The sequence below is a fragment of the Crassostrea angulata genome, chromosome 3 (assembly GCF_025612915.1).
Source record: "Crassostrea angulata isolate pt1a10 chromosome 3, ASM2561291v2, whole genome shotgun sequence".
NCBI classification, from domain to species: Eukaryota; Metazoa; Mollusca; class Bivalvia; order Ostreida; family Ostreidae; genus Magallana; species Magallana angulata.
In genome coordinates, this window is record NC_069113.1 from 36,289,497 (window position 1) to 36,317,348 (window position 27,852).

Below are 27,852 nucleotides of genomic sequence, written 5' to 3' on the forward strand. Positions count from 1 at the left end.
ATATCAGATCTTTTAAAAGATTCTTGTCAAGACCATACCTATAAAGAGTGCTTGTGGGTAAAAGGTGTGAAGTGATCTTGAAAAACATTTTTTAGGTCAAATGCAAAGGTCATAGGAAATCTCTGCAATCCAGTTTTGTTGTTCAGACTTTACTAAAAGACTGCCCCTGATTTAAGTTTCTTTGTCAAATGTTAAGGTCATAGCAGGCCTCTCTGTAAAATTTGTGTCAAGACCCTTTATTTTTCCTCGATTCTTCATCAGCAAAAAATTACACAGATGAAGTGCTTGTTGGAAGTATGATGGGCAATGATATTGAATTCCATTTCAAAGTTGGAGGTTATATTTAAAGCAACATCCTCTAAAATGTTTTCCATTCTAATGTCCTATTAAAATTAAAGGTGTATTTATTTATGCTTGTTTGAACAAACAACAAAACAAGCATTGTGTAAATTTAATAGTGAAGTTTTATTCTTCCACACATATCTAGTAACTACAGTTTCATATTATCTGATATTGATAATAAATATTGCAGTACATGTATCTCCATGAATTTTATTTATAGTACATTGTATATCGAAAATGAAAACTGCATACAGCCTTACATTTTGATATTACGCAGTGTATTACCGTTATGATTACAGGAACTGCTTTTGTGGTTGGATAAAATAGCGAAATTCTGAGGTGATTGATGCTTTCATCAAAATACAATTGGTAAAAAAAATCTGATATTTATATATTTGCAAAAAGTTTATTAATTTGGGGGGGGGGGCTTTGCAAACTGAAAGCTGTTTACAGTGTACATTAATACGTATGGTACAACCTCTAACCAGACACCATACACATCATCTGTGTACAACAAATGAATAAAAACAGATAATTCATGTACATGGAAGACGTGCTCTGAAAGACTTTGGTATAAGTAACATCCACATCAACGTAATGTTACACTACTCGTAAAACATTAGTCTGCTGGTCCTCACACCACCCCAAAGTGAATGACTTTTACTGAGGCATCCTCCTCATCATCCTCTTGATTCTGAAACAAACCATACACAGATGGATATTAAAACCCTACAAATTATGAATTGATGCAAAATAGAGGACACAGTTCTTGAAAAGATTCTCAAAATCAAAGTTGTTTTTTTTACAATTTTGGACAGTTTTCTTAATCATAGTATGCCTATGTACTACATTAACAGTCTAGATTAAATTCAGTTTTCAAAACTTACCACGCCATTCCCAGCATCAGGCAGGTCTGCAATTATAAAAGAACTTGAATTTAAGGTCTGCTGATTTTTTTAAGTGGTATCGTATTGGCCTTATGATATATCCTATTCAAATACATCAACTCATAAATTACAACGCTGGAAGCTGCTGATGCTTAGATGTTAGATTTGAGGTTTCACCTTGACCTACATTTACTATATAATTATGTCTTAAATGCACTGACCTTGATCCTGCCAGTCGGTGTCCTCTATGTGGGAGTGAGAGAACCAGCCAGGGTCGTCCAGCTGTAGGGCCGCCGTGTAGTCGTGTATCAGGTCAGCCTCCAGTTCAAGGTCACCCAGGTAATTAGGTCTGTAAAGGTGATTTAGATAAAGTGCAATAACTGTACTGACAATATTTATTAAAGTTGGTTGGAATTAATAATTCATTGGCAGATAAATGGAAAATTGCCAAAGAATAATGCGCAAATTCTTCTTCCAGTACATGTATTAAACATTTTCAATTTGATATTTTTTAAAAACCGTTAATTCCAACAAAGAATATTTTAAAATGAAATTGCACTTGCTGAAAATTCCTAGAGCCAGTAACAATTATCTAAAGCCTGTTTACCAGAGCTTGTCAGCCAAATTTCCCTATCCGTCCAATACAAAAGATTACCAGTGCTCGTGAGCACCCACTCTGCTGAACAGGCCTCCGATAGAGGTACATATATTATCATCAGACCCTACCATCACCAAAATTTATAAATCACTTAACTCAGTCCTCAGCTCAAAGAGCATAAATTTAAGGTCAAAACTTTGACTTGAGGCCTGGACAAGGTTTACCTGTCTGAAAGGTCCCCATTGATGCCGTTATGTAGATGTCTGTTCTCCTGAAGAACCTGGTGCTCCCCGTGTTGCCATGGGTGAGTTCGAGAGGCTGGCAACTGTAAGAGTCATTCCATTTCACAATTTAGAAACTTTACAAAAAATCGATTAGCTATTACAAACAGCAGATGTAGAAGGTGAACTTTTTTTGTCACGACTGGCATACCTCATTAACATTAAAGTCGGAGTGATTCTGTGCATTGTTATTATGGTAGCCATTTTGTAAGAGACCATCATCAAATCCATCAAAAGATTCTGAAAATAAAAACATTTTAGAAATTATCAATCGTTTTTTATCCATACTGGTGGCTCAAACATGTACGACTGATTAATAAGATTCTTTTGATTTAGTCAGCATGTAAAAAAAACAACGTACATAGCGAATAGATGTCAAAATTTAAAGAAGATAATGCTAATCCTACAATTTGTTTACACTCAGATGTTCGAAGAAGGTGGCATGTGACGGCACTGTACCACGTGACACGCTATCTATTTAACGATTTTTTAAACGATCAGGGCTATAATTTAAATTGAGATTATGGCTAATTACCGCTTTTATACCGTTAACAAACTGTTAGAAGTAATTATTAGATACACAAGGAAGCCAAAAAATGTAAAATGTCCCATACTTTAAAAACATGCGATATGTCCTTTAAGTGCATGTCAATATCATTACCTGACTCTAAGTTTAAACTTCTCTGCTAAATTCCTACTTTTCAAACACCTTTAAATACAGCTTACCAATGGATTCTGTCTCGACTTGTTCCGCTTTCCGTTTGGCCACCTCTGCTAATGCAGTTTCACCTTTGTCCAATGCCATGTAATGTATGTCCTTGAATATACACAACAATGATAAAAGATGAAACCAGATCAAGCACATTTATACATATTGACAATGAGAATTTAGAGTTTTGCTTACCATGAACAAATCTCTTGCACCAATATCAACAGCTAGAAGGAATGCTTTATCAAATCTGGAATACCTGGAAGAGGAAAAAATTAGAATATATATAAATTGAAACAGAAAATCCATATAACCAAAAAATTTTGATAATGTTTTATAATGTCTATAAATGAAAAATTCTGGTATTCTACAAGGGGGATAACTTTTTTGAATGTACCTGAGGAGATGGTGGAAAAATCGGCGAGCCAGTCTGCTGATGGGATCTCTAAAGTCAAGGATGATGACTTCTGACAGTGGGTATTTAGGAGCATAGAATGTTCCCAACGTGGTCTCCAACTGGCCTATCACAATGAAGAGAAATACAGTGTACCGTACAAGCAAACATTTATACCATGAAAACAATTAAGGAAAGAACATTTTATAAAATTTACAGGGAATCACATTGCTTCATGATTGTTGAAAATACATGTACCAATATTGTAAAGAGCATCAAAATTTTATCATAGCTTGTACATGTATTGCAATCAGATATTTTTAAAGGGGCATGGTCAGGATTTTGGTCAAATTCTATTTTTGATTTTATTATTTACAATGCATAATAGGAATGCATTTCTAATGATCAAACGAAATTTCAGAGTCAGTCGTAGAGTTATAGGCAAGAAACAGGACTCACAATTCTTTGTTAAATAAACAAGACTCGCGCCCTGTTTTTGTTTACATAGGTTCAATATACCAGTAAGAAATCTTTTTTAAGCTAATTTGACTACATTGCTATTCATTTTAAGCATAAATAAACAGTTCCCAACGTTTAACACATTCATTTTAGGTGTAAAACTAAAAATTTCACTTCATCATTCAAAATGTAAACAAAAGCTTTGTTTACATAGCAAAAAATTATAAGCTCTGTAGCTCGCTTATAATTCAATGAATGACACTCAAATTTTGGTTGCCTATTAAAAATGCTTACTGAATCATTATGATTTTAAAAATTTGGAAAAATAATTTTCGACCAAAATCATGACCATGCCCCTTTAAAGGAAGGTTCTTACAACAATACCTAAAAATTTTCCATAAAAAAATGACAGGTCTCACATCTTAACTGAAATAAAATACAGATATGGTACATGACTTTTTTTATTTCAATTTCCTAATAAGATGGGCTTACTTTCTCGCTCAGCATTGAGGGGCAGCCGAAGAAGGTGATTAACAATGGTGGAGAGGCTTGAGTATGCTGTGGTACCATCCGTGTCCCAGTTCATACTGCTCAGCAATGTCACTGCCTACAACAAATAAAAGTAATTATTTAAAATCTAAAGTTCCATGATGTTAAATATCAAAACTTATTGTGTGGACCTTGAGCTATTTACTCAATTCATGTACATACATACTCAAAATTTGGTCGCTCTCTGATGCTTTGCCGACATTAAAAGCATGAGAGAGAGAGAGAGAGGGAGAGAGAGAGATTTTCAGTCTTTACTACACAATATGCATATAGACACACCAAAAGAGCCCGGCTTTCAGTACTTCAGTACTTAGATTTTGCAATGTAAACAAAGCTTTTGTTTAATTACACAGAGGGTTCCACTTAATCTGATCGCGGTTAATGTGATAATTCGGTTAATCTGATATAAAATCAAAACACCGATCCATTTGCTATATAAGCCTTTGTAATTTCTACTGATAATCTGATTGAAAAAAATGTCATTTTCGGTTAATCTGATACGATTTCTGTCGGCCGATCAAATATCAGTTAACGTTTTCACACCTCTTCCACCATGTCCACTTCGTGTATAACCTCTCACTGTGTAAACAGCTTGGCACGTGCCTAAAACTTGCAAATAACGGTGCTTCAGGGGATTAGTCACAGCTCAACGCACACAGATGGTCAGCTGGTCGATAGATGAAAGATACCGACATCGATAGTTCAGCCCACCCTCTAACACCTTTATATTCCTTTGTTTAATAAGTTGACACCCCTTTTGTGTACACAGTAACTCTTTACAGGGCATTAGTTTCACTTCAACACACACGAGTGGCTCACTTCTTCGTAAGATGAAAGCTACCGACATCGATAGTTGTTCCGGATGACCGCACACAGGACTGACCTTACCTGTGTACACATTTTATTGTTTTTTCATGTACCAATTGCCTGTGTTAATTTCATGCTTGGCTTGCACCATTAAGAATTATTTAAACATGTAATTTCTGAATCAAAAGTGCTTGGGAACATGTGACATCGAGGAAATTCTGATTACTCTCAATTTTACATCGGGGTAGAAAACTTAATGAATAAAATTCAAATAATTTGTTATCATGCATAATTAATTATTTAAGAGCATTCTATATACCAGAAAAAGAATTAAAATAAATTGTCCAGGTGAAAAGAGGGAATGTTCAGACAAATAGCCATTTCCTCTTACTACTTCCTGTCAAAATGGCCGCCACATTGAAACCATCGTAATGAACAGTGATGATGGGAAACATTTTCTTTTGAGCATTTACAAACAAAATAACGGCTAAAATGCTATTTCATTGCTAATGCAAGGTAAATTATTTCATTTCCAACTACTGACACACAGATTATATCTTTTTGTTGATAAATTATGTATTGAAACAAGTTGTGTTTTATTCTTTACCAAAATTAAAGAGCACAAAAACGCTAACTTGGTTAATATAATAATCGGTTAATCTGATAATTTTTCTCTGACAAATTGACTATCAGATTAAGCGGAACCCTCTGGTGAGCTGGTACCAGTACCTACCTCATCTACCTGCCGATTCTTCAGGTACTCTTTTATCAGCTCCAGACCTGAGAAACGTTCTCTACTGACAACACCTAGATGAAGCTGAAGCAAACATGGCGGACCTCTGAAAGAGAAATTTATATGGAAGTTTAAAAACCAAATATTATAAGTCATACTTAGTCTAGTCTTATACATGTAGTTCGCAAAAATACTATTGAATATGTATCATTTCTATTCAATGTGGTTTCTAGTACCAGTATTTACAATTTTATGTAACATGATAAGTAAGATTTTTTTTTTTCATAAAAAAATGTACTTTTCAAAATGCATGAAGAGAGCATCTGTGTAATCTCCATTCCAATCCACTGAATCTGGGTCATGTTGACACCATTTGATCTCCTTCAAGGACATTTGAGATCTGCACAGAAAAAGATAAGCCTTTAGTTGTATATCAGTGCAGCTTTTGATATGGCTTAAACACTCATCAAAAATTTGTAAACAAAAACAAACAAAAACTTCATCATTACTTGAAAAACTTGTGGAGCTGTAACACCCTCTGGGTCATCTGATCCTCTGAGACCAACTGAATTCTGAGAGGAGTCAAAGCCAGGTCAAATACCTACAAAATCAATGAAAACTAAGGTCATTGATTTCAAAACCAATTGATAATATGTTCTTTAAACATTAAACTTTCTTCTTTTGAGAAGTGCTGGTGGACATTTCATCAGTATTCTCTTTCAAAATCTATATTCATTTGAAATTGTTAACATTTTACTAACATCTGCCTATATATGTATTTATACATGTACAATTATACAAGCTATAAAATTCTACCGGGTTAATTAATACATGTACATATCTGTGTACCTGGTAATAAAACGCCATTGATAATAAAAATAATATTTATGACAGAGAGTAGAAAAATCAAATAATATAAACTATTTGCTATTTATCATTAAGAGTTCACACAATGCACTGGTACACTGTACCTGTAAATCTCCTCGGGCACTTGCAGCAAAGAACACAGTTCCCTGGGAATGCCAAGCCACTGACACAGGAACCTATTGCATTAATGTAAGGGGAGAGTTAAACAGCAAGAATTCTTTATGGATATCAATATCTAGCTAGGCTCAATATTAATCCTTATACCCATCTGAATGAAATATAGCTTCCTTATAATATGCAAAATATAAATGATTTGTCTAAAGAAAATTCAATCAATATACCTATGTATTAGTACATTCCCTTTATGTTTCATGAAATATATACTTATCCTTGTATGGGGCAAGCATCAACTGGATGGAATTGTGATATGGAAGTTTTTAATCAGCTTCATACACTGAATACAGGGTTAATTTTGCCCTTCTACCCTTGCAAACAAAGTCGTCCCATCTTGAATTCATCCAGACACAGTTGTGTAAAACTTGTGTGTTTAAAGGGAGATGATTTAATTCGCCCAGTCTTAATTTGCCCACAGGCAATGAGGGCAGAAGAGGGGGGGGGGGGCAAATTTTCCCTGTAAACAGTACCAGACTGTGAATTATTGCTTACCACTGAAGCTCTGATCATTAGTGTTGCCTTCCTCACTTCATCATACAGAACCTACCAATAAATACAATGTTTATACATGTACCATATTCAATGGATAAAATGTACAGATAAAATACTGGTACCATGATAACATCAACTTATAATCACTTCAGAAAAAACAAGGCAATAATTTTTTTCCAGAAATTCCACTCACCAGTGAGCCATCAGAACATCCGAGAACCAGTTTATCTTCACTGGGATTGCGACACTGACAGATCACATGACTTTTGAGGGGTATGCTGGTCACACTTATTCTCTGAATCTAAAAGTATAAATGTTGTTCACGGTGTATTTCTAATAAAACAACAATAAGATTTTCTCAAATCCTCATGAATAAAGTAAAAGAGAGCTTCATACCTTTCCCTGCACTATCTCATATGTGCAGCACTGAGCGGTTGTGTCCCCGCCCCCACTCATAGCCTGCTCCACCGTGAACACTCTGTGTGGCTGTAGAGAACTAAATGACAAAAACTCCGTCATTCAACAGTAATATAACAGAGGTGTGATTAAGCTAAACACTTTATTAATCTGTTGTAGATTTTTTATATTGCGGTACAACATCAAGTAATTTGATCCCATATCTGCATACCTGAAACCAGCATATATAGGATCACACTCTGTCCTGGCAAAGGTCAAAACATCAATGTTAGGTCTGTAAAATAAAACATGAAAACTCAAATATATGCTTCAAATTCTGTGCAAAAGTTAAAACAATATATAGAACTGACAATAAAGATAGTTAATTTGATTTAATTTAATGCTTTAATTTTCAATTTTTTTTCAAATGATATCTGTAAATCCCGCAACTAAGAATGACTACTGACCCGTGTAATGATAAGACGATCATGTTGGCTCGGTCTTTTTCTGAGGACATAGGGGACCAGGGCCATGCTTCCTCACTGGATGTAGGCCACCACACCAACAGCTAAAAAATAAATATTTGAGATACATGTTTTCACTACCTATCAGCTGGAGAAATTATTAATGGTACCTAATTTGATTATTTTTATTTCATAAACCAAAAGAAAGGTTGCAAGTTCAATATCACTTATACATGTACAGCCAATAGCTCATCCCCCCCTCACCCCCCCCCCCCCCAAAAAAAAAAAAAAAAAAAAAAAAAAAAAACAACTATATTGGATATGGCTAAAATGGTACTACTGCCCTAGCAGTGAAATATTTTTTTCCTCTGAATTCAATCTCACACCATGTTAAAGTCAATAGAGAAGGCTAGACAAAGCATTTTATCCATGAAAATTAAAACATAAATCTAGTCCAAATCAATCAAATAAATGTAAATACATGTACATATATCAGTCAACTGACAACACAATTCACTGCAGCTCATAGTCTGTGCACACACAAAATATTGCTCAATAAATTGTTATATGACATGTACATGTATCCATCTTTTCATCAATAATTCATATTATCATCAGCCAAGATGGAATATCAAGGTGAAAGTATAGGCCTGTCTGTTCTTATGGCCATCCTTCATTAATAATTCAGTCTGGAAGCAAGCACAGAAACAAAGCAAAAACAATATTCCCCTGTATCAATTATTCACAAACTCCTTCGGCATTATCTCAAGAATTTCCTGTAAATTCTTTATTTACAGAACACTAGAATTATTGCTGTGGGATAAAATTTATAGCTTTGCAAATACACTGTATCATACATACAGCAAAAAGGTAAGTGGCCAAGTGTATTTGTCAATATATCTGACTATCTATCTTTTATGATAATTCAGTAACAGGTAAGTTTTGCATGCATACATTTCAGATTCTCTCCCACTCATAAAAGAAAAGAGGATGGATGTAATTGAAGTTGAAACTGCAGCATCTCAGCTAAATAAGGAGAGGGAAGACCCGCGAGTACAAGTACATACTAATTGTGATTCTGTGGAAAAAACATATGCTTATTTCCTTCCATGTGAGAAATCACAGGTATGGTGTCCAAGGGAAATATTTCCAGAGAACATAGCTTTCATTGACAAGAAGAAGAAATTCTGTAGGGAGAGAAAGTCACAAGAACTCTCTTATCCCAAATCTTTGGATGCTGAATTCATAAAAGATCCTCAACTATGTGAAGAAGTTTTTCAGCTTTCACTTTATCAGACAATCTTGTATGGGAGTTTCAACATTCATACAAGGTTTACAAAAGGATACACTGATCTTAGCTTCCAGACCAAGATCAATAAAATCACGGTCAGTGAGGAGCTTAAGAAATTCATGTCTGCTGTCAGCATTAAGTCCTCACAAATATTGAGAGATGTTGGCCTGCTTTGTGATTACATTGAACTTGATGCCGAGAAGGACTTTTTTGTTATGTCTCAAGGAAGCATGATCAATGTCAGAATCTCTGTCAATGTATTAAGTCTGTCTGAGGAGCCCCAGCCTTGGCAGACGGCAAAATCCGACTCAGAGGAAGAGCAGGATGATGTGAGGGATTATGGGTATTTGAAAATTTCCTCTAAGAGCACAAGAGACAATCAAAGAAAGAAAATGTCTATTGACAAAACAAGTGTCAGCAAAAACGAAGAATATAATTACAAAGACCCAAGTACTATCAATGTTATGTTGAGTTTTAGAAACTGGATACCTGCAAAAGAAGTTTTTTTGAAATATATGATTGGCCTGGCAAACACTAACCATAACACTTATCTGTTGGTATGTCACCTGGGTCCTTTGGTAGAAATACCCAGAATTACCCTGTATCAGTACATGATGAGCAGTCAAGTACGAAAATTATGTAAGAATCAGAAAGAAGAAAAAAGCGCAGGTGAGGAAAATGAATTAAAGATGGAGGCACATGGAGAATTCATTTATAAAGATAGCAGTGATGAAGAATCTGATGACGGTTCACCAGAGATTGCTGTAGTCGAAACAACTGATTTCAAGTTTGTTACTGAGAAGAAAGAAGAGGATGTGAAGCGTAAACACAAGAAGGTCCAGATTGGAGGCCACACTATTTGTGAGACTCCAGTTCCTTCACAAGATTACATGCAACCGATAGTGATCCCTGTAGAATCAGAGAGTAGTGATGAGGAGGAGGAACCTACTGCCAATGCAGAAGCAACAGAAGCTCAAGTAAATGAGGGGCACGGGAAAGGAAATGATGAATACTTCCATAACAAGATGGATGCAAATGAGGATAGAGTTTCCAACTCCAATTCTAGTTCAGATGAAAAAGTGCATGAAACGGTGAACAATGGGGCAGATGGAGGCATTGATTCATGCTCAGGTTCTATGGACCAATCACAACTACTGAAACTGACAATGGAGGAAATCTGGCAACACTGGAGCAGAAATGAGGGGCAGTATGTGTACGCTGAAACCAAACTAAAGGAATGTCTGAGGAACTACATATATGACCTACCTCCTTTACCCAGGAGAGTACCAAGGAGAGTGAAAAAGAAAACAGAGAAGAAATGATTACAAGCACACATAAGCTACTTGTCAACCAAATAAATGAACTATAATATAGATGTACTCTGTATACATGAAGGTTCAAATAAAGTACATAATTTTTTTTTTGCACCAATAGTCTGTTTTCATGATTTAAATTTTAACTTCAGTTGGCAGATTTTAACCTTTTGGCATAAATGAACAACAAACAAAACATCTGCGCATATGGATTTATTTTCGTTATTCTATAGAAAGATATCAAATATCAAAATTATGAAGAAAAATCCTACTGGTACCACTGTTTTCATCAAAACTGTCTACAGTGTAATTACTACTCACCATATCTAGCCTGGTATTGGCCGACAAGCGTCGCTCAATTCTTCTGCCCACAGGTCCAGGAATGTCTATTTGTGTTATCTACAACAGAGAATTGAAAACGTACAATCTCTGTTTGCTTAAAATTTTAAAAATCGCACACATATTTATATGATTTCCATCAACAACACAATAAAGTATATCAAAATTAAGACATTGTATGGATGTTTCCAATTTTATAAGTCAAGAAGTTTTTGAATTTTTAGATCAATTATTACATTTTCAAAATATAAAACAAAAATGGATATGTACCTTTGGTTCCCAAACAGAAAGCTTTTCTAGTCTCTTCAATCCTTCCCCTAAGGGTGGTCTTTTAACAAAATAACCGTAGTCTAGTTTGGGTCTGTCAGGGTAGCTGGTCATTAGAAAATGGTCCGAGAGGTAAGCTAAGCAGAAAAAAAGAATGAAACACATTTAGCTAGTGCAAAATGTATATTATCCATTCTGGTAGCAATCTTTACATCTTGTCTTTGAAGTTAAAGAAAATGCTGGTAATTGTTCTAGAATTTTCCTTAGAATATGTACATTGTACATGTACAAGCATTAACTCATAAATAATACAACTTACTTATCAATAAATAAAAAGAAAGAGTAAATTAAGTGATACATGTAAAAATTATATTTCAAAATCAATGCTGTACTTTTAATCACATGCTCATGCATTTTGGTTACCCTTACAGAGGTCTTATAATATTACATTTTATCACAGTCATGTAAAATTAATTGGTATCTAAACACAGAGTAATCCCCCTTACCATCAGACACCATCTCGGCACTGAATTTGCCCACCATGGACTTGTCCAGAAATATCCTCTCTGTAGAGCCACTGCTCCCACTGAGCACAAAACTCACTGCCACCATGTTACTCAGGACAAGCTGAAAGAAGAGATTTTACAGAATTTGCCGATATTTGTATGCACAGTAAGGGGGTTGAGAACAGTTACTGAAAAGATGTCTTCTCTGGTCCTGCATTTAATTTGATTTCATCTCACCTGCAGCACTTGACGATTTCTCCATCTTATCTGAACTATTCTATGAACTTGCAATAAATCCTGGAATGATATTGATGTAAATTCTTAAGGAACAAACATTTTGTATTATTTAGAAAACATTATACCTAAAGCAACATAAGATGCACATTTACAGAAAAAGTATTTACAATACTGAGGTACCGGTACTTTTATTTGGAACTCATTTGAATTTAATTTATTAGGATTTTAATTTCATTTGTCTCGAGCACTGACAATTTTTATAAAATCAAAGTTAGCCATTGTGTATATATATTATCACAATAAAAATGATATTCATACATAAAGGTGAAACTTGCCTCAACTTCTTTTAGTACATCTCTTAATTTTTCAGGTCTCTTGTTTCTTGGTGCCCATAAAACATCCCTCTCTGTTAAAATATCAATGCAAGTATAGTTCAGCATTATTGGAAATGCATGTACAATGTAATCTGCAAGGTGATTAGTGAAATACTGCACAATGAACTTCTGCTGCCTTATTTTGTATGCACTGCTAATATCATTCTCCTAAAATACTAATACCATACTTGTACTGATGATGCATGTTGTGTAATCATTTATGGCCCTATGCTCATAGACGAGAACAACTGTGCTTACCTTCATCAAAATGTTGTTTTTCTTCATTATATAGCTGATCTACAGATGCTGAAAAAATGAAATTAAATAATTGAATGATTCTTCCTTGGTCTATAACGGCAATGACAGGATTCGCAAAATATGGCTTATTGGGGCATTTTACAAAGTAGTTATCTTCAACTTCAAAGTATGTACTCACTAAAATCAATTGTGGACATTTACATGTATTGGTGAGGAAACTATGTTCAAAATTCCATTAGTAAAAAATACTTGGTCCTTGTCATAATTTTCAAGAAAGTAATGAGCATAAGTTTTTGCATTTATCTGTTGCCCCTTTTTGTATGATGCTTCAGAAAGAAACAATAAATCTGGGTTCAGTGTCAAAAGGAGGCAATCTGACAGGCCAAGTTTGGAAAACAACAATCGAGGTTTATTATATAATAAATATTTTTCCCCAGCTACTAACCCTATTCAGATTTTTTTTAGATTGAAATTTTCACATTCAAATTAAAAACATACTATTACTTAATTTTTGTCACAATAATACTTCGTTTACTAATTATGTAATCGGATTAACAGGTGTGGGACTGTCAGTCAATATATCAGGTCTCAATAGCTCATTGGTTAGAGCGCAGGCACTGTACACCAGAGACCATGGGTTCGAGACCCTGTTGTAACATGACTTTTCACCACCTGTTACATTTACAGTCTTATTTATTCAAGTGTAAAGAACCAGGAAATAAGAATTGGGATATTAAATAAAAAGCAATTGAATAACTGCACTATAAGAATAAATACAAACCTGAATGTGTCTTGTCATGGTAAGTATGACAGCCAATTACTTCATCTGTTTTAATGAAATAATGTTTGACAAAAATTAAAAATTGCAGACATGTCTCTTTGAAAGTATTTGTTTTTATTAAACTGTTAAAGATTTATAGAAGCTTTATATTAAACCATTTTATCATGTACTATGAATTGAATCTACGAAAAGTAGACAATAAGCTTTATCTTTTGTTGAGGGGAATACCAAAGAAAGCAATTTTTGCTTTTGATTACAATAATTAATACAAAGTAATTGTAGTTAATACTTGCCTGGAATGTACACTTTATCTTTTATTGACCAGATAAAGAATTCGGTCAAACAAGTCACCATAATGTTACGAGTTGATTGAAGTTAGCTTAACACTTTAAAATACATCACATTCCTCAGATACAACCCAAAACATGGCACTTCTTGTCAGATTATTTTCTTCACGTAATTAAAAGCAAATTCGAACTTGTTTACTATAAACCGGAAGTGGAGATCAGCTCTGAATAAGTCGTACAATAAGTTATTCCTGTTGCAACCGGTATGTAAAATACATGAAGATAAAAATTGGTATATAGAAATGTTTTTAAAGATCGCTAAAATGCTTTTAAAAAAACTTCAAGTTTATGGCTGCATTGCGTAATTTGTTCAATAAAAGTGCTTTATCAGTTACGTATATCGAGCATTACGTTCAACAGTTCAACAGCATAAAAACTTTGAGCTCAACATACACTGAGGAAACAACAAGGAGAGATAGAAATTATCCTGCCAATGGTGACGATCATCAATTTTTAAAATATAAAATGTACGAATGTGCGGTAAAATATTATTGCTAATAATAATATACTGTAGTACTAGTTGGCCATCACCCCAAGTCTGTTAATTTTTTAATCATTCGTCGATTCATTCATAACAAGAGACCAAAAAAAATCATTAGGTGGCAGGGGACAGTTTTTTTGAGTGCCTAACATGTACCGAGGAGGTACACATATACTTGAAGTCAATGTAAATAAATAAGGGGGGACAGTTTCATGAGGGCTGGTTAATTACACTTCATATACCCCTAGCTTAAATAATAGACCCACCCAGAGCATGTAATCTACATATTGCAGTGCAGATGCACTAAAAACACACTGGGGACCCTGCAAGATTTTGGCTTCATTTTTCAAAATTTGGACCTCATCTGCACCCCTACAGCCCCTCCCAGTCCCGAGCGAGGGAGATAAATTACAAAGCATTTGGTAGATAATTGTATGCCCTGATGAAATTTCACCAATTGATCTGGGGTCAATCACCTTCGTTCTGAGATACAGACCTTCTCCTAAACCCTACTGCTTACCAACGGAATTTCCTCAGCATCTCACAGCATGTATTAGTTTCGCATTTGCATCTATGTCTATCCTAAGCATCATAGTGACACCTACATATTGCACATCATTTTTCTCAGCAAGCACTCTGCTATACAGGAAATGTATCTGATAATTACTTCATTCATTTTTATTCATAAAATATCTCATCAAACAGCACCTATCACTAATTTTTAAGAAATTTGAGTATGTTCGGATAGAATTAATACATTCATTTTTCAAGTATTTTGAATTTATTCGATAATTTTTTAATATGCACCAAAATTAATCATGCATTGATTATTCAATAAATATACTAAAATAGTAGATAAATATAATAAATTATACGTTTTTGTGGGTTGTTTTTTTTTTAAATTAAGTTTGGTGAAGTCGATCGATCATCATATACAGTATTACCAGTAATAACTTAACTTTTTCATTTCACTGAATTTTTACTTAAACAAGATGCAAGAAAATATTCGATTATCAGAAAAGGAACTCTTGGCTCCAATAACTCAATATATGCTATCAAACATTTCTTAACGGCACTGGGAACTCATTTCCCATTCTTGGAATCTTTTTGAGCCTCAGTGATAAGGAAAATGGGGAAAACAAAATGACGGCAGATGTATGGACGTGTAAAAGACTTATCAATGCATGTATTGATATTTTTATCGAATAATCTTATGCACTTGTAGTTTCAGTCTCCAATCCATACTCAAGCTGCCAATATCATCCTTGGTAAAAAGAATTCAAAGTTGCAAAAGCCAGACTAGTTCTCATGTTAAGACGTTCTAAAGAAAAGAAGATCTATAAATTCAAACTGGAATAGAAATAAAGACGGGTAGGAAGTGGTCATCCAGTATTGCAGCCCACCAGGCAGAAAGCAGGCTTGAAATTTGCAGACATGGTTAGCCCAACAGCAGAGGGAAGACAACGACTAGAAAGTTGGATGAGAGTAACAACACTGAGAAACGTGGGATCATCCGGTCAAAAATACATCAAATCGAAGAAGAAATAAGGAAGGCAATGGCAACAGAAATGGGAAGCCAGTGATGCACATGAACAAGATAGACAACAACAGCTAGAGAGAAAGCTGAATTTGGGAAAGATCTGGCGGATGGAACGATTGGAACCACACCTTATTCAGTTCCTAATGATTAAGATCTGTGTATGATCTGCTACTATCATTAATTATTACCTAATCAAATGAATTTTGTTGTTTTATTACAAATAAAATATTTGCGTCTATTTTGAACTGCCGGTCAATAGACTGCGATCTATTAGACCGCCGGTCAATAGACTTCGATCTATTGGACCGCCGGTCAATAGACTGCGATCTATTGGACCGGCAACGTATTTCAGAACGCGGGTATGTTAATGTTACATCCTTTCTCAGGGAATGTATATTCCTTTACATAGACGCTGTTTTAGTACTTGGTGAAACCAAATTCAATGTTATCAAAATGGAGTATCAAATAATCAACAGTTTTAAAGCTTCATATAGGTAAAAGACTATTTAAAATCTAATGGGTTGAAGACTCACCCTTCTTTGTGTAAACTTATTTTAAATTGAGATGTTGTAATGCATGCAACAGGTTTTGTGCATGTAAAAGATGGAAAAAAAAATATCTGAGTATATTGCATAATGGCACGAAAACCATCTGCAATATGCAAATTGTAAACCCCGAAAACTAAAAAAGGAATTAGGTAATAAAACAATTATTTAATGCTTGAACAGTCAATAGACCAGAATTTTTTTCCCTTACTATAGCCTTACAGAAAACATAGACGGTAAGCTATGTGAAAAAAGAGGCATTCTAGAACATGGGTTTTTTTCATCTTGTAATGTTTTAGCACATGACAGGTACAGATGGAGACGTGACCAAGAAGAACCATTTTAACAAGACCTTGGATTTCGGTAGGACATATCTTTTTCTTGCATCAAAACTAGTTATAAATGACGCTTGTTTTGAGTAAAATATACATAGTTTGCGTAGTCCAGACAAATCTGGTTGATTTTAAAGAGCAATGCCTGAGTGGCCAATAATGAAATAAACAGGTGTACGTTTGACACAGCCCCCCTAAGTCGAAGTCCGTCCTAAAATGTTTCTATTTAGAGAACCTATAGAAGAAATGACCCAACATCATGCAGGCCTGCAGAAAACCCTCGAAACACAAATCCATCCTAGATTTCCCTGGAGGTGTAAGTGTACCTTGGACAACGGCCGGTATTTCCATACATCATTCTGACAATTTTCCGCCCTGATATCATTCTTCGGGGCAAAGATTCTATATGAAGTTTACGATATTAAATATTGATTTGATGGTCTTGAATATTTATCTGAGTATAATACTTGGTATGATGATTTTGAGATACATGTATTTCTTCTTTGGTCAGTTCTCTCTATCTTTTTTTGGTGTTTCTTTACTAGTATTACATAGAAAATTTATAAATGAAATCAACTCTATATTATATATTTATTTATATATTTACAAGAAAGGATGTCCGATGTTAATGGTGAATATTTTGATTTTGAATTTTTACAGCTTTGGAAGTATGAGTTGGATTTTCCCCCGCGTGGGTTACATGTTGATATCACATATAGAACGCTGAATCATAACGCCCAATATCAATTTGATTCTTTCAAGGTCATGCTATCTAAATATGCACAATTATTAGATGAACATTTTCAAAACATGATTGTATATTTAATGTTTGGAAAATTTTTGTCAAAGTTTTGCCATTAACGAAACTTGTGAAAATAGCATTGCTTATTAATTAAGGTTGCGTACATACAGTAGACGCATCCACAATTGATAGTCTCTTTCAAAATGACATTCACAAAATGTGAAATAATTCATCTGTTTGTTATGATTGTCTGATGTAGTATCGATTGGTCTTTGATTTGATGCATAATGAACTCTTTGTTTGAAATTTTTGGTCGATTTGTTTTGTTTCTCTATTATTTTAATCAACGGTTTTTGTTTACTCTTATCAATTAAAGACGCGATTCTTCATGGGAGTTATATTGATTTTATTGTCCTTGGAAAAATATTTGCTGCAACGTAAATAAAATTAATAAATTAATTGGGAACCAAACAATTTAATTCACATCTACATTAATATTGTACAAACAACTTCATCAACAATTGATACATTAAATAAATGCATACATGTACATCATGTAAAAGGCCATTACAATGCAATTTATGTAACTTTCCTCGTATACCTTTTGTCAATCATTTCAAATTTAATTCATTTTCATCATCAAAACTTCTTTACTTCAATCTTCGCCCATATATTGCGTAATACTGAGTGTTGATTTGATTAATTCTGTCCGAGGTTGCAGAATATCCACCACGCCATTACTGTGACGTCATCTACTTGTTCTAAGCTCGCCTGCTAGGTGGAGCTGTAGTTATCCGTGTGGAGACTGTATTTGCTGTGGTGGCGCGAGTGTTAGGTCGTGACCTCCAGGGTGGAGGGGATGGACCCACCCTTCGTTTGTCCGTCTCAGAATTACTACATCCGTTACCACAGCAACAACACCAACAAATGCAAATTAGTGAGATAAGTCCGATAAAAAATCCGAATCCGGCCAGCAGTCCGGTGAGCATGTCCCCCGACAGGAAGGTGTTGGTAGACTACAAATATAATAATATATAGAAAAAATATAACGTATTTGATATTGTCTTCTTACATCTATAAATATATATCAAAAGGTTATTCAAATCACGCATAATCTCAAAATAAAAGTGGGTTCAGAACGATCCATACGAATAAACGTGTCATTATTTGAGCTGGAATGAACTAACAGTCATGCGATATGGATACAGAATTGGTAAGAATCATGAAGTTCCGGAGTACTTTTGTGGCTACAGCCTTTGAATCCCAATTAAAGCAGTTAAAATCAAGCCATACCAAATGATTAGTGGCAATTAAGTTTTAAAGGCTGTGGATCTTGTAAATCGTGTACTTCGCGACTTTATAAATACGATTCGATTCGTTGATCACATGGGAGATTATATGTTTTGCAAAGGTTATAATTTTCGTTTACATTTGACGGTATCGCATTAAAAAGAATGAATAAGAGCACGACATGAGGACTCTTTAATGAGAGAGTCTACGGATAACCGACTGCTGATCTGTATAGCTGTACGGAAATGTTTGGGTTTAACAAATCGTAAAGCTAAATATGAATGAAGTCATTATCAATAACTTGCAATTCAAAATGTACTAGTACCATCGCTGGAATTCATTAAAAAAGTGCACCAAACTTGGGCTATTTTCCCGTGTTTCTCAAAACATCTTCTTGAAACCTTTGATACCAAACTCTTTTATTAGAGATTTTAACACCGAGTTTATCTCTATATTTTGCACAAATTATTGTAAACTTTGTATGTATATACGGAATTGTTGCACTACGGTCTTTCAATCCTACATTTAATTTTTCCATTGAGCTAAACTTCAGAAGATAAGAGAGTCGAGAATGATATTCACACGACCTTGTAAAAAAATTTTGGTGGTTCCTTGGCTATTTTGCATTTACCAATTTAAGCCATACAGGTACGTGTACATGCCGTAAACAAGTATCAATGTCTGTATACATGTACTTAATTAAGAAATAAACATTGGTTAAGTGAAGTTTGAAAGAATAATTTTTTGTTCATATACTTGTTAAAGCTTCGTTTGAAATTACTATTCTTTGACAGCAAGCCTTTGTTAAACCCCATGAATGATTTGATTCCCTAGCCTATATAGCTAGCAGTAAAATTCGACTTTGAATCTCGTGAAAGGATTTTGCCTGTGTAAAGAAACTACACTTGAAATATCTTCTGTTCAATTTCTGCTAAACTATAAACTTCTACAGCGTGAAAAATGCATCTATTGTGCTCCATTTTGGCTTTTTTAAATCAATTAATAAACATGCATGCACGGTTAATAAATATTTTGTGTGATATGCATTTAAATGTTTTACACTTTTACATACGAGAGTTCATTAGCGTGGGGAACCAATGTTTGTGGCTTTCGTGGGTTACCCTTGCACATGAATTCACATCCATGTCCCCATGAACCAGGAAAACTTTGGCTACCCACGAACATTGACCCCCACGAATAAAAACGATTCCACAATATTTTCAGTAAATTAGATGTATAAACTTATTTATTTCAAGCTTTTTGTTTCTACAATAGCAAGAACTTACATGGACTGAGCAATCTATATTAATGAAGTGAATAATAATACTTACGACATCTGTGGAATTTGATGCAAACACATCTGCAAAGAAAAAATGAAATATAATAAAATCATATTGGACGCAACAAAAAACAAATACACATGTATGCATAAAAATATGTACAGGTCACTGAATGATACAGGCAGAGTGAGTGCTCTAAAAGTATAAAATAATAACTGGTATCATTTTCAAATTTATTACAGAGATTTAAAATGATTTAGCAATAACTGAATGCAGATGAAAATAAATGCGAATTTTAAGATACCGGTAACTATTTCTTAATCCTATTTTTAGTAATTCTGAAGGTTGAATGGTAAAAAAATTACTATACGAGTAATTTCCCTTCGTGCGCGAAATTTCAACACTAATTTCAGAAAACCGCTCTCAACTCGGAGCTGACGGAGGTGACCTTTATTCAGAATTATCTTTAATGCACAAACGATGTTGTAGTACAGTCGCTAGCATTAAAGACATTCTCTCCTTAGTGAAACATCCCAGGAATTTTTTTAATGAACATCTTCATAGTTGCATGGGACCTCTTTATACGTCATGTCATTGTCGCTTCCGTTCCACTGACACAAGCTTGCACTTTTAGGTAAGCAACACATATACAAGTGGTTAAAAGGCTATATAATGCTGCATTATTTTGTGGGCTTTTTTTAAGGGAACGGCGGTCGAGGAAGTTTGGAATTCCGCATTACCTTTTTTGTCTGGGAACCGGTGTGCAGTAATTGGGTTAATGGTATCGATATATTCTATAGATTTATTTGTAACCGGAGTCATTATATTCCTGGGTTAAAACACTCCGTCCCGTCGGCAAATTGCATTGATTTTGAAAATCACGAAGTGCATCTTGGCTTGCTTTTCTAGCTAGTTAACTTTTTGTGTAAATAAAAGCTTTAAACATTTTAGCATCATTGATAAATCATTACTTGAATGTTAACACGCTGATACACAGATTATTATGCGCATTTAGATACGATTGGCAACAAAATGATTCAATAATCCAAGTGCTGAAATACTTTAATTTTGAAATACCTTTACAACAAATCAATAGTCATTTTTGTTGTTCCGACTGGTTAATTCTCTTATCAAAGATAAGCAACATTACAAATCAAAAAATCATTTTAATTCATTAATTACAGTCTTTTCTTACATCAATTTCTTCGATCTTGTAAACATGTTAAACATCGCAACACGCAAATTAACCAAATATATATATTTATTATTTGAAGAATTGATACCAGCTCCATACACGAATTTGAGCTTTGACGACCTAAAACATTCGTTAAATATACCCCGGTTTAAGTTACATATTAACTGTACATTGTAGCATTATATATAGAAGTCAATGTGTTTAAAAAGGCAACAATATCAACAAATTGTTTATATTTTCTCATAAAGTTTTATCTTTGAGCACTTTTTTTTTCTTTCATCACACCGTTTATTATTGTTATATTGATAACTTTGGGAAAATCGAAGACAAATACCTAAATCTATATTTTTTTTCAAAGCATACGGAGCACAAATACACTAGCACATTTGATAAAGATCTTATATAAGATCTCAATGAATGCGAAATGAATATATCGAAGGTAAGAATTCATAAGGATTTTTCGAAGTTGCTGATTTTTTTTCTTTTTTTTCTTTTTTAAAACCTCGAATCATTGTATCGCCTCCGACAAATAAGGAGGTCAAATACATTAATCAAACGCAAGTATTCAGAGTGGAAAAATTTTTCAACATAATTCTGAACAAAACAAATTTATTTCTCCTTTACATGCAACATGTCTTAGACCGGAAGACAAAGAATAGCTGCAAAGGATCAAACTGAAACACAAATAACCCAATGACGTCACTGTTCTAGTTAGAAGGTATGGGTCAATGACCATCAGATTTGGGTGATTTGGTTTCGTTACCAAATCAAGGTAAGACTGGTCACCGCTCAAAGTTCTGTGATGTAAATAGCTGAATATTGAATATCCATTTGCACGATGAATCATTCTTTGCGCATGGAATATTGTTCTCATTGCAGATAAGCTGATAGCAACGGTGGTCTTAAAGCGCATTTTCTTTTTTTTTTATTGGTGTTGTTTACTATTTAATTGGCACTTAAGTCGGAGCAAATAAATTCATTTATACTTTTATATACTACATTGTAGTAAACAACTGAGTCAACAAAAGGATTTTGTTTTTTTTGTTTTTTTTTTCTAAAGTGCAATTTTCTAGTAATAGTGTATACTGAGTATTTTTAACTTTTGTAGAAAGATATGAAAATTTAGCAATAACCTGTCTGATTTTTCATTAGTAAATACGTCACAAAATGGAGGTGTTCAATTTCCATTATTGTTTGTTTCAAAATATACGCGAATGACTTAATTCTTGGATTGATTTGTCTTATCAACGCATTCTCAAATTGATACTAGAATATTTGAAAATGTCACATGAATTTTTTTTTGTTTGAAAATTTGTTTGATAATTCAAAGGGGGCGGGGTTTGAAAGGATGAGATGGATAGAATATCAACAATTCTCACAGTTTTAAACGCCTACATTTGTAGCTATTGGCGACTATCTTGTTTGTTTGGGAAATTATTTATCTCCTATGCAAACCAGTCAACTTAGATACAATATGAGACTATACTAATTTTATAATCTTATTTTTTTTTATAATAGCTGTAAATGTTTCGATTTGAAACGAAAGCGAGTGCATGTAAGGCAAACCTTATCGTTTCATTTTTTTTCTGCAACTTTTATAATTTTGCAGAAAAGTAGAGTATAATTCAAGGCTAGATATTTTTGCTTGCGAAGACATCAGTCTATATATCTCGATCCTAATATAATGTTTTTGCAAAGATTTCAGAGTCTTTAGTAATATTTCATTGTTACCTTCAACTTTCATAAAATGTTTAATCAAACACAGTAAAACATCTGTAGGTATTATAGTTGTTAAAAATGTAGTTTTGGGGTCAGTACTTCGTTGCTTTCTTCGTAAATTGGTAAAAATCTAATATAGCCATACTACAAAAACGGGATAAAAAAAATCAGTGTTTCATCAAGATACTGGAAGTTGACAAATTAAGCCCAGTGTTTGTGCGAGCATAAAGCCTTACGTATGGATTATTGGGCATTTTCAAATGAACAAAAAAAAACCCAACCACTTCTACAATTGAAGCATTTTATAAGCAAAATCAATATTGTTCCAAGTCTGTCTCTACATCATTGAGACCAAGGGAGACTTAAGGGGCGACGGAAACGGTGATTGCGCAAGAAAGCAGCCCAGCTCGTTCTGGAATCCATTGAGCGCCCAACGGAGCATAAAACGCGGTTACCGACAAGTTATTGCAATGCTGCATTCGATGTTGCAACCTAATTTAGCCACCTTTTTTCTCTCTTTTTTTTCAAACACAAGCAATGACTCACACATCCAGTACTAATTGGCTTCGGTTTTGACGTGTAGAATTTTAATGATTTTTTATTTGTTTTAGGGTTTGGGGCTTTTCGTTTGTTTGTTTGTTTGTTTTTTGGAGGGTGTAATTTTTATTTTATTTTTTGTTGTTATTATTGTTGCTGATTATAAATGTTGATACTCATAACTTTTTATTCAAAAACAAAGGAAAAAGACTGGCAGAGATGTAGCAAGTTTACAGTACTTTTAGAAGAATATTAACTCAAGGCTTGACCTCATTTTTTCCCCCAGAAAAATAACAACACATTAATTTAATGGATTTTAAAGCAGCAAACAAGACAGTATTGAATTGCTAAATTACTGACACAAAAGAAATTAATGAGAAAAAAAATCATAAAAATGCTTTTTGCAAACTGTGCCTAATGTGTTGGTACTTGGACGGTTTCTGTAGCAGGTGTCCTTTTTCGTGACATCAGGACATAGCACTGTCTGAAGACAACGACATATTTGTTCTATTATGCAGCACAATATTGATCGTTTGTCGTACACCATTAATTGTCCTCTCAGACAATTAAAGATAACCGATCTACGAATTGCATTAACTTTTCATAATATCCAAGTTCTTACAATTCTCAAAATTCCTCAATTAAAATGTTAGGTATGGGTTTTTTACAGCTGGACAAAATTTAGGAATTTTGGGTAGATTAATTTTTTTTTTTTTTTTTATTCTTAGCCTGTCCAAAGGATTATGATGTAGAATCGTAAACCTCAAAAACATTTACTATGCATTATTTTTTTAGATTGCAAAAGAACATGATTGATCAATAACACATTAAATTGTTATACAATTAATACTGTTAGGTAATTTTTCATTTAAAAAATTACAAATATCAGTTATTGGGAAATTATTTTTTGAATGACCAAAGTTTTTTCGTTTTTTTTCGTGATACTGGGACTATGTATAGGTCTCTTTTAAAAGAACCCTGATTTAATGCATGGTCTAGTATTGTTCCTCCAAGAGGCATTTTTCGAACGATTTTTAAGGTTGTTTTACTAGTATCGGTTAGTCAACTAATGAACCCCAAGTGATGGAAAAGCACCGGATGTTAATTTACACGGATGTAAATTTCACTCCTTCAAAACCGCGTTCTCCACCGAACAAAATCCGACCGAACAAAGTCACATTAAACCAATGGCGGGTAGATCAAAACCGGAAGGACAATTTGTAAAAATGGAAAGAAAATCTAATTCGTGGTTCCTGCATCCAATTTTTACATTTAGCTCTGTCGAGTAGGAAGAGTGGTGACGTCAAATGATTTTTTATTTTTACGTGATTTTGATGAAAATATCGTCTGCAGTCATGAATGATTGACAAACGTTAACTCCAAGACACTCCTGAAAATTCCCATTAGTTTTTTAAAAAAAAATACAATGACGATTACTTCGTAATGATTTTATATCTCTTGTGAATACTAAGTCTAAACCAAAATCCAATATATAACACAGACGAGATTGTTGGTGAATAGTGGTGAATAATTAGCTTCATGTACATGATTGTACGCCTGTAAAATTTGAATACCTTCGCAGACATTCAATTATAATTTGAATGCTCAATTTTTACAATTTTTGAAGTATTTTCATTTTTATAGCAGCATGCATGTATGTATTCAACTTCCATGAAGAGTTTTAATGGCCGTTGGAACTGGAGTACTTATCAAACTTATTTTATGTCAATAATCGCAGAAAGCTCATTCAATTGTTTGTGGTTTTCTTATCTTAAAGATAGTGTTAGATACAGTGTTTAGATGTTAATAAATTAAACATTTCGCAAAATTTGGATGATCATACGCGAAGAATTTAAATCTTTAAAATCAGACGTGAAGCTTGTACGTGTCAAAATAAACGTAGTTGAATAATGAAGTACTAATGAGAGAGTAAACAACTAGCAATACATTAATCAAACTGATTTACCTAAATGTGAAATTAACGTCGGAAAGGGCAGAGAAATACCATTAAGAGACAAACTAGATTATGGTTTAACAAGAACGAAGCATTGGAACCGCTTTTGAAGCACAACTGAGCTATTTATTCTGTATGTATGATAAACATTTACAATGATAAAAAACTTAGAGAGCTAAAGTTTGTCAGAAAAAAGATTTTGGTATACTGATGAGCATATTGCAAACCATTTTTGTACAGGATGGCAATAATGAAACAATGCTTTAATCTGAGTTTTCACTCTTTACCACACAAATAGTTATTACAGAAGATTCAAATCAATGGGGTTTTATCTGTCGTTGAAAGAGTTATATTTATAATTTTACAACAATTGCGAATGGTAAAGAATCAAAATATCAATAACCACTACATTCTTTCTCGAATGTGGAAGCACAGCTTAATGTATCAAAACGTAGCTCCTTAAGAAGCACCCTTTATCCAGGGTCTTATCTTTGAAAGGTGCACTTTATGTTAATCATGTTCAATTGAAATATGCTTATTCATTAAGTGATTACCTATTTCACCAGATCACTACACAAAAATTCATTATGGCCCGTCCGAACGTAGATCCGTCTGTCATTCCTTCCACGTGTCTCTCTTTCCATCTGCCTGCCTCTCTCTCTCTCTCTCTCTCTCTCTCTCTCTCTCTCTCTCTCTCTCTCGATCTCTCTCGATCTCTTCCCAAATTAAAGAAAACTGATATTAACAAAAATACGACTTACCTTTTGCCAAAAGTATCTGCATCAGAGAATAATGGGCGATCTGAATAACGTGGTTCCGTCTTACAACCATTTTGAATATCTGTTCAAAATTAATGTCTGAGATTTCTGTCCAATAATAACAGTACGATTCTTTTTCTCATATTGTATCATTTTCTTCCCATATAAAAGAGTTGAACATTTCTCCACTAACTCTCCATCTCCAATGTGCAATTACTTCTGAAATGTGACGCATGCGCGTCGATTTTGTTCACGAAACTGCAAGCTGGAAGTAAAAAGGTATTGCACCTGCATTGCGCGATCAATTAAATCTGTAACCACCCCTGGGCGAGTTTAACCGTATCGATTGTTTATAAATGGTCATCACGAATCGTGCTGGGCCTCTCTGATCATTCGGATCAGTCGCAGGTGATATTTTTTCTGTTTTCTCTTGGAGGTAAAACAAACCCCGTTCAATTACGAACTGACCTTTGATTTAATGCTCAGGAAAACCCCATACTTGTATAGTTAATTGATCTTTTGTTTTGGTGTGATTTGTTTTCGAGTTAATGTGGGTTGACTGCAGGTGGAAAGTACACGTATTTGGTCAATATTGCTCCACACCGAATGAAATGGAAACATGGAAGAAAAGTGGCTTTAAGCGATGTCCAATCTAATGTAATAAATTTGTTGACATATCATCAAAACAAATTTCACTCAATTATCAATCGTGCCGAAAATATTTATCTTGCAATAGGAAAATATACATTTACTACTCAGATGGCTTTAACGCGATTTAGGCTTTTTAAGCACATTAGAGGGTGATATGTTCCCCCCTTACTTGAATTGTATTCTGTCGAGGACGTCGAAGAAGAACGTCACAAAATCGATGCTATCACATTGAATCTGTCACTACCTATAAATCCATTCAAACGGCATCCTTGACGATGGGCTATTATAAAATACCTGCACTGTAGCCATGCATTGGAGAACGTGGGTCGTAAACCAAGGCAACAAATAAGACACAATCACAAAACAACGGTCGTTAATTTGCCTTTATTACTTGAATGGCAACATTCAAAGTTATTTCATTTAGCTTTCAAAGAGTGTTTTGAAAGTAAGTTATTTAAAAAGTACAAAATTAAAAAAAATATAATAAAAACACTTTGTCCTATGGTTGAGAACAATGCTAAATAACATATAGAACAGATCGACAAAATGTGTATATATGTATATCTCATTCTGTGAAGAATAAAAAGCCAATGTTCCCTTTGATCGGCTCGCTGTCTGATTAGAACAATAAATCGATGGTTCGGAGATGTGAAGAAAAGCATTGCAAAACAAAAGCACCAGACTCAATTATACTGTGTAATTAAGGATTCCCAGTGAACTTTTGTGGTACCTTATAACAAACGGTAAATCCCAATCAATTAAAGTCTCTTATAAACGACGCGTATCTTGATTGATATGTGCCATTGTCAAAAGCTGGAAGCAGACAAATGGTCTTTCCCAAATGAATTGATGCATCAGCAAAAATTTAGCTGTAAAAGAAAAGATGGCTTTAATTCTTTAAATTTTTCTCAAATATAACAAGCAAGCAAGAATAGTAACACGTGACTAAAGCTGTTTTTGTTT

General features: G+C 34.0%; 2 protein-coding genes across 2 annotated transcripts; both read right to left on the reverse strand.

Annotated features, from left to right (window-relative positions):
* Positions 1-441: 441 nt before the first annotated feature.
* Positions 442-14,019, reverse strand: LOC128178290 (WD repeat-containing and planar cell polarity effector protein fritz homolog). The gene is made up of 26 exons (XM_052845391.1): positions 13,812-14,019; positions 13,519-13,563; positions 12,738-12,785; positions 12,441-12,511; positions 12,106-12,165; positions 11,869-11,989; positions 11,366-11,499; positions 11,078-11,155; positions 8,156-8,256; positions 7,921-7,983; positions 7,689-7,788; positions 7,486-7,593; positions 7,293-7,343; positions 6,731-6,802; positions 6,269-6,360; positions 6,058-6,159; positions 5,760-5,865; positions 4,163-4,277; positions 3,215-3,338; positions 3,013-3,076; positions 2,835-2,925; positions 2,260-2,348; positions 2,052-2,152; positions 1,451-1,578; positions 1,230-1,255; positions 442-1,036 (listed from the first exon to the last, which is right to left on the reverse strand). The coding sequence occupies exons 1-26, from the start codon at positions 13,870-13,872 to the stop codon at positions 977-979; spliced, it is 2,211 nt and encodes a 736-aa protein (XP_052701351.1). The 5' UTR covers positions 13,873-14,019; the 3' UTR covers positions 442-976.
* A 3,883-nt stretch (positions 14,020-17,902) lies between these two features.
* On the reverse strand, positions 17,903-26,683 carry LOC128177314 (uncharacterized). Its single transcript, XM_052843981.1, has 3 exons — positions 26,242-26,683; positions 20,127-20,155; positions 17,903-18,521 (listed from the first exon to the last, which is right to left on the reverse strand). Exons 1-3 carry the CDS (start codon positions 26,309-26,311, stop codon positions 18,267-18,269), a joined length of 354 nt encoding a protein of 117 aa, XP_052699941.1. The 5' UTR covers positions 26,312-26,683; the 3' UTR covers positions 17,903-18,266.
* Positions 26,684-27,852: the final 1,169 nt, after the last annotated feature.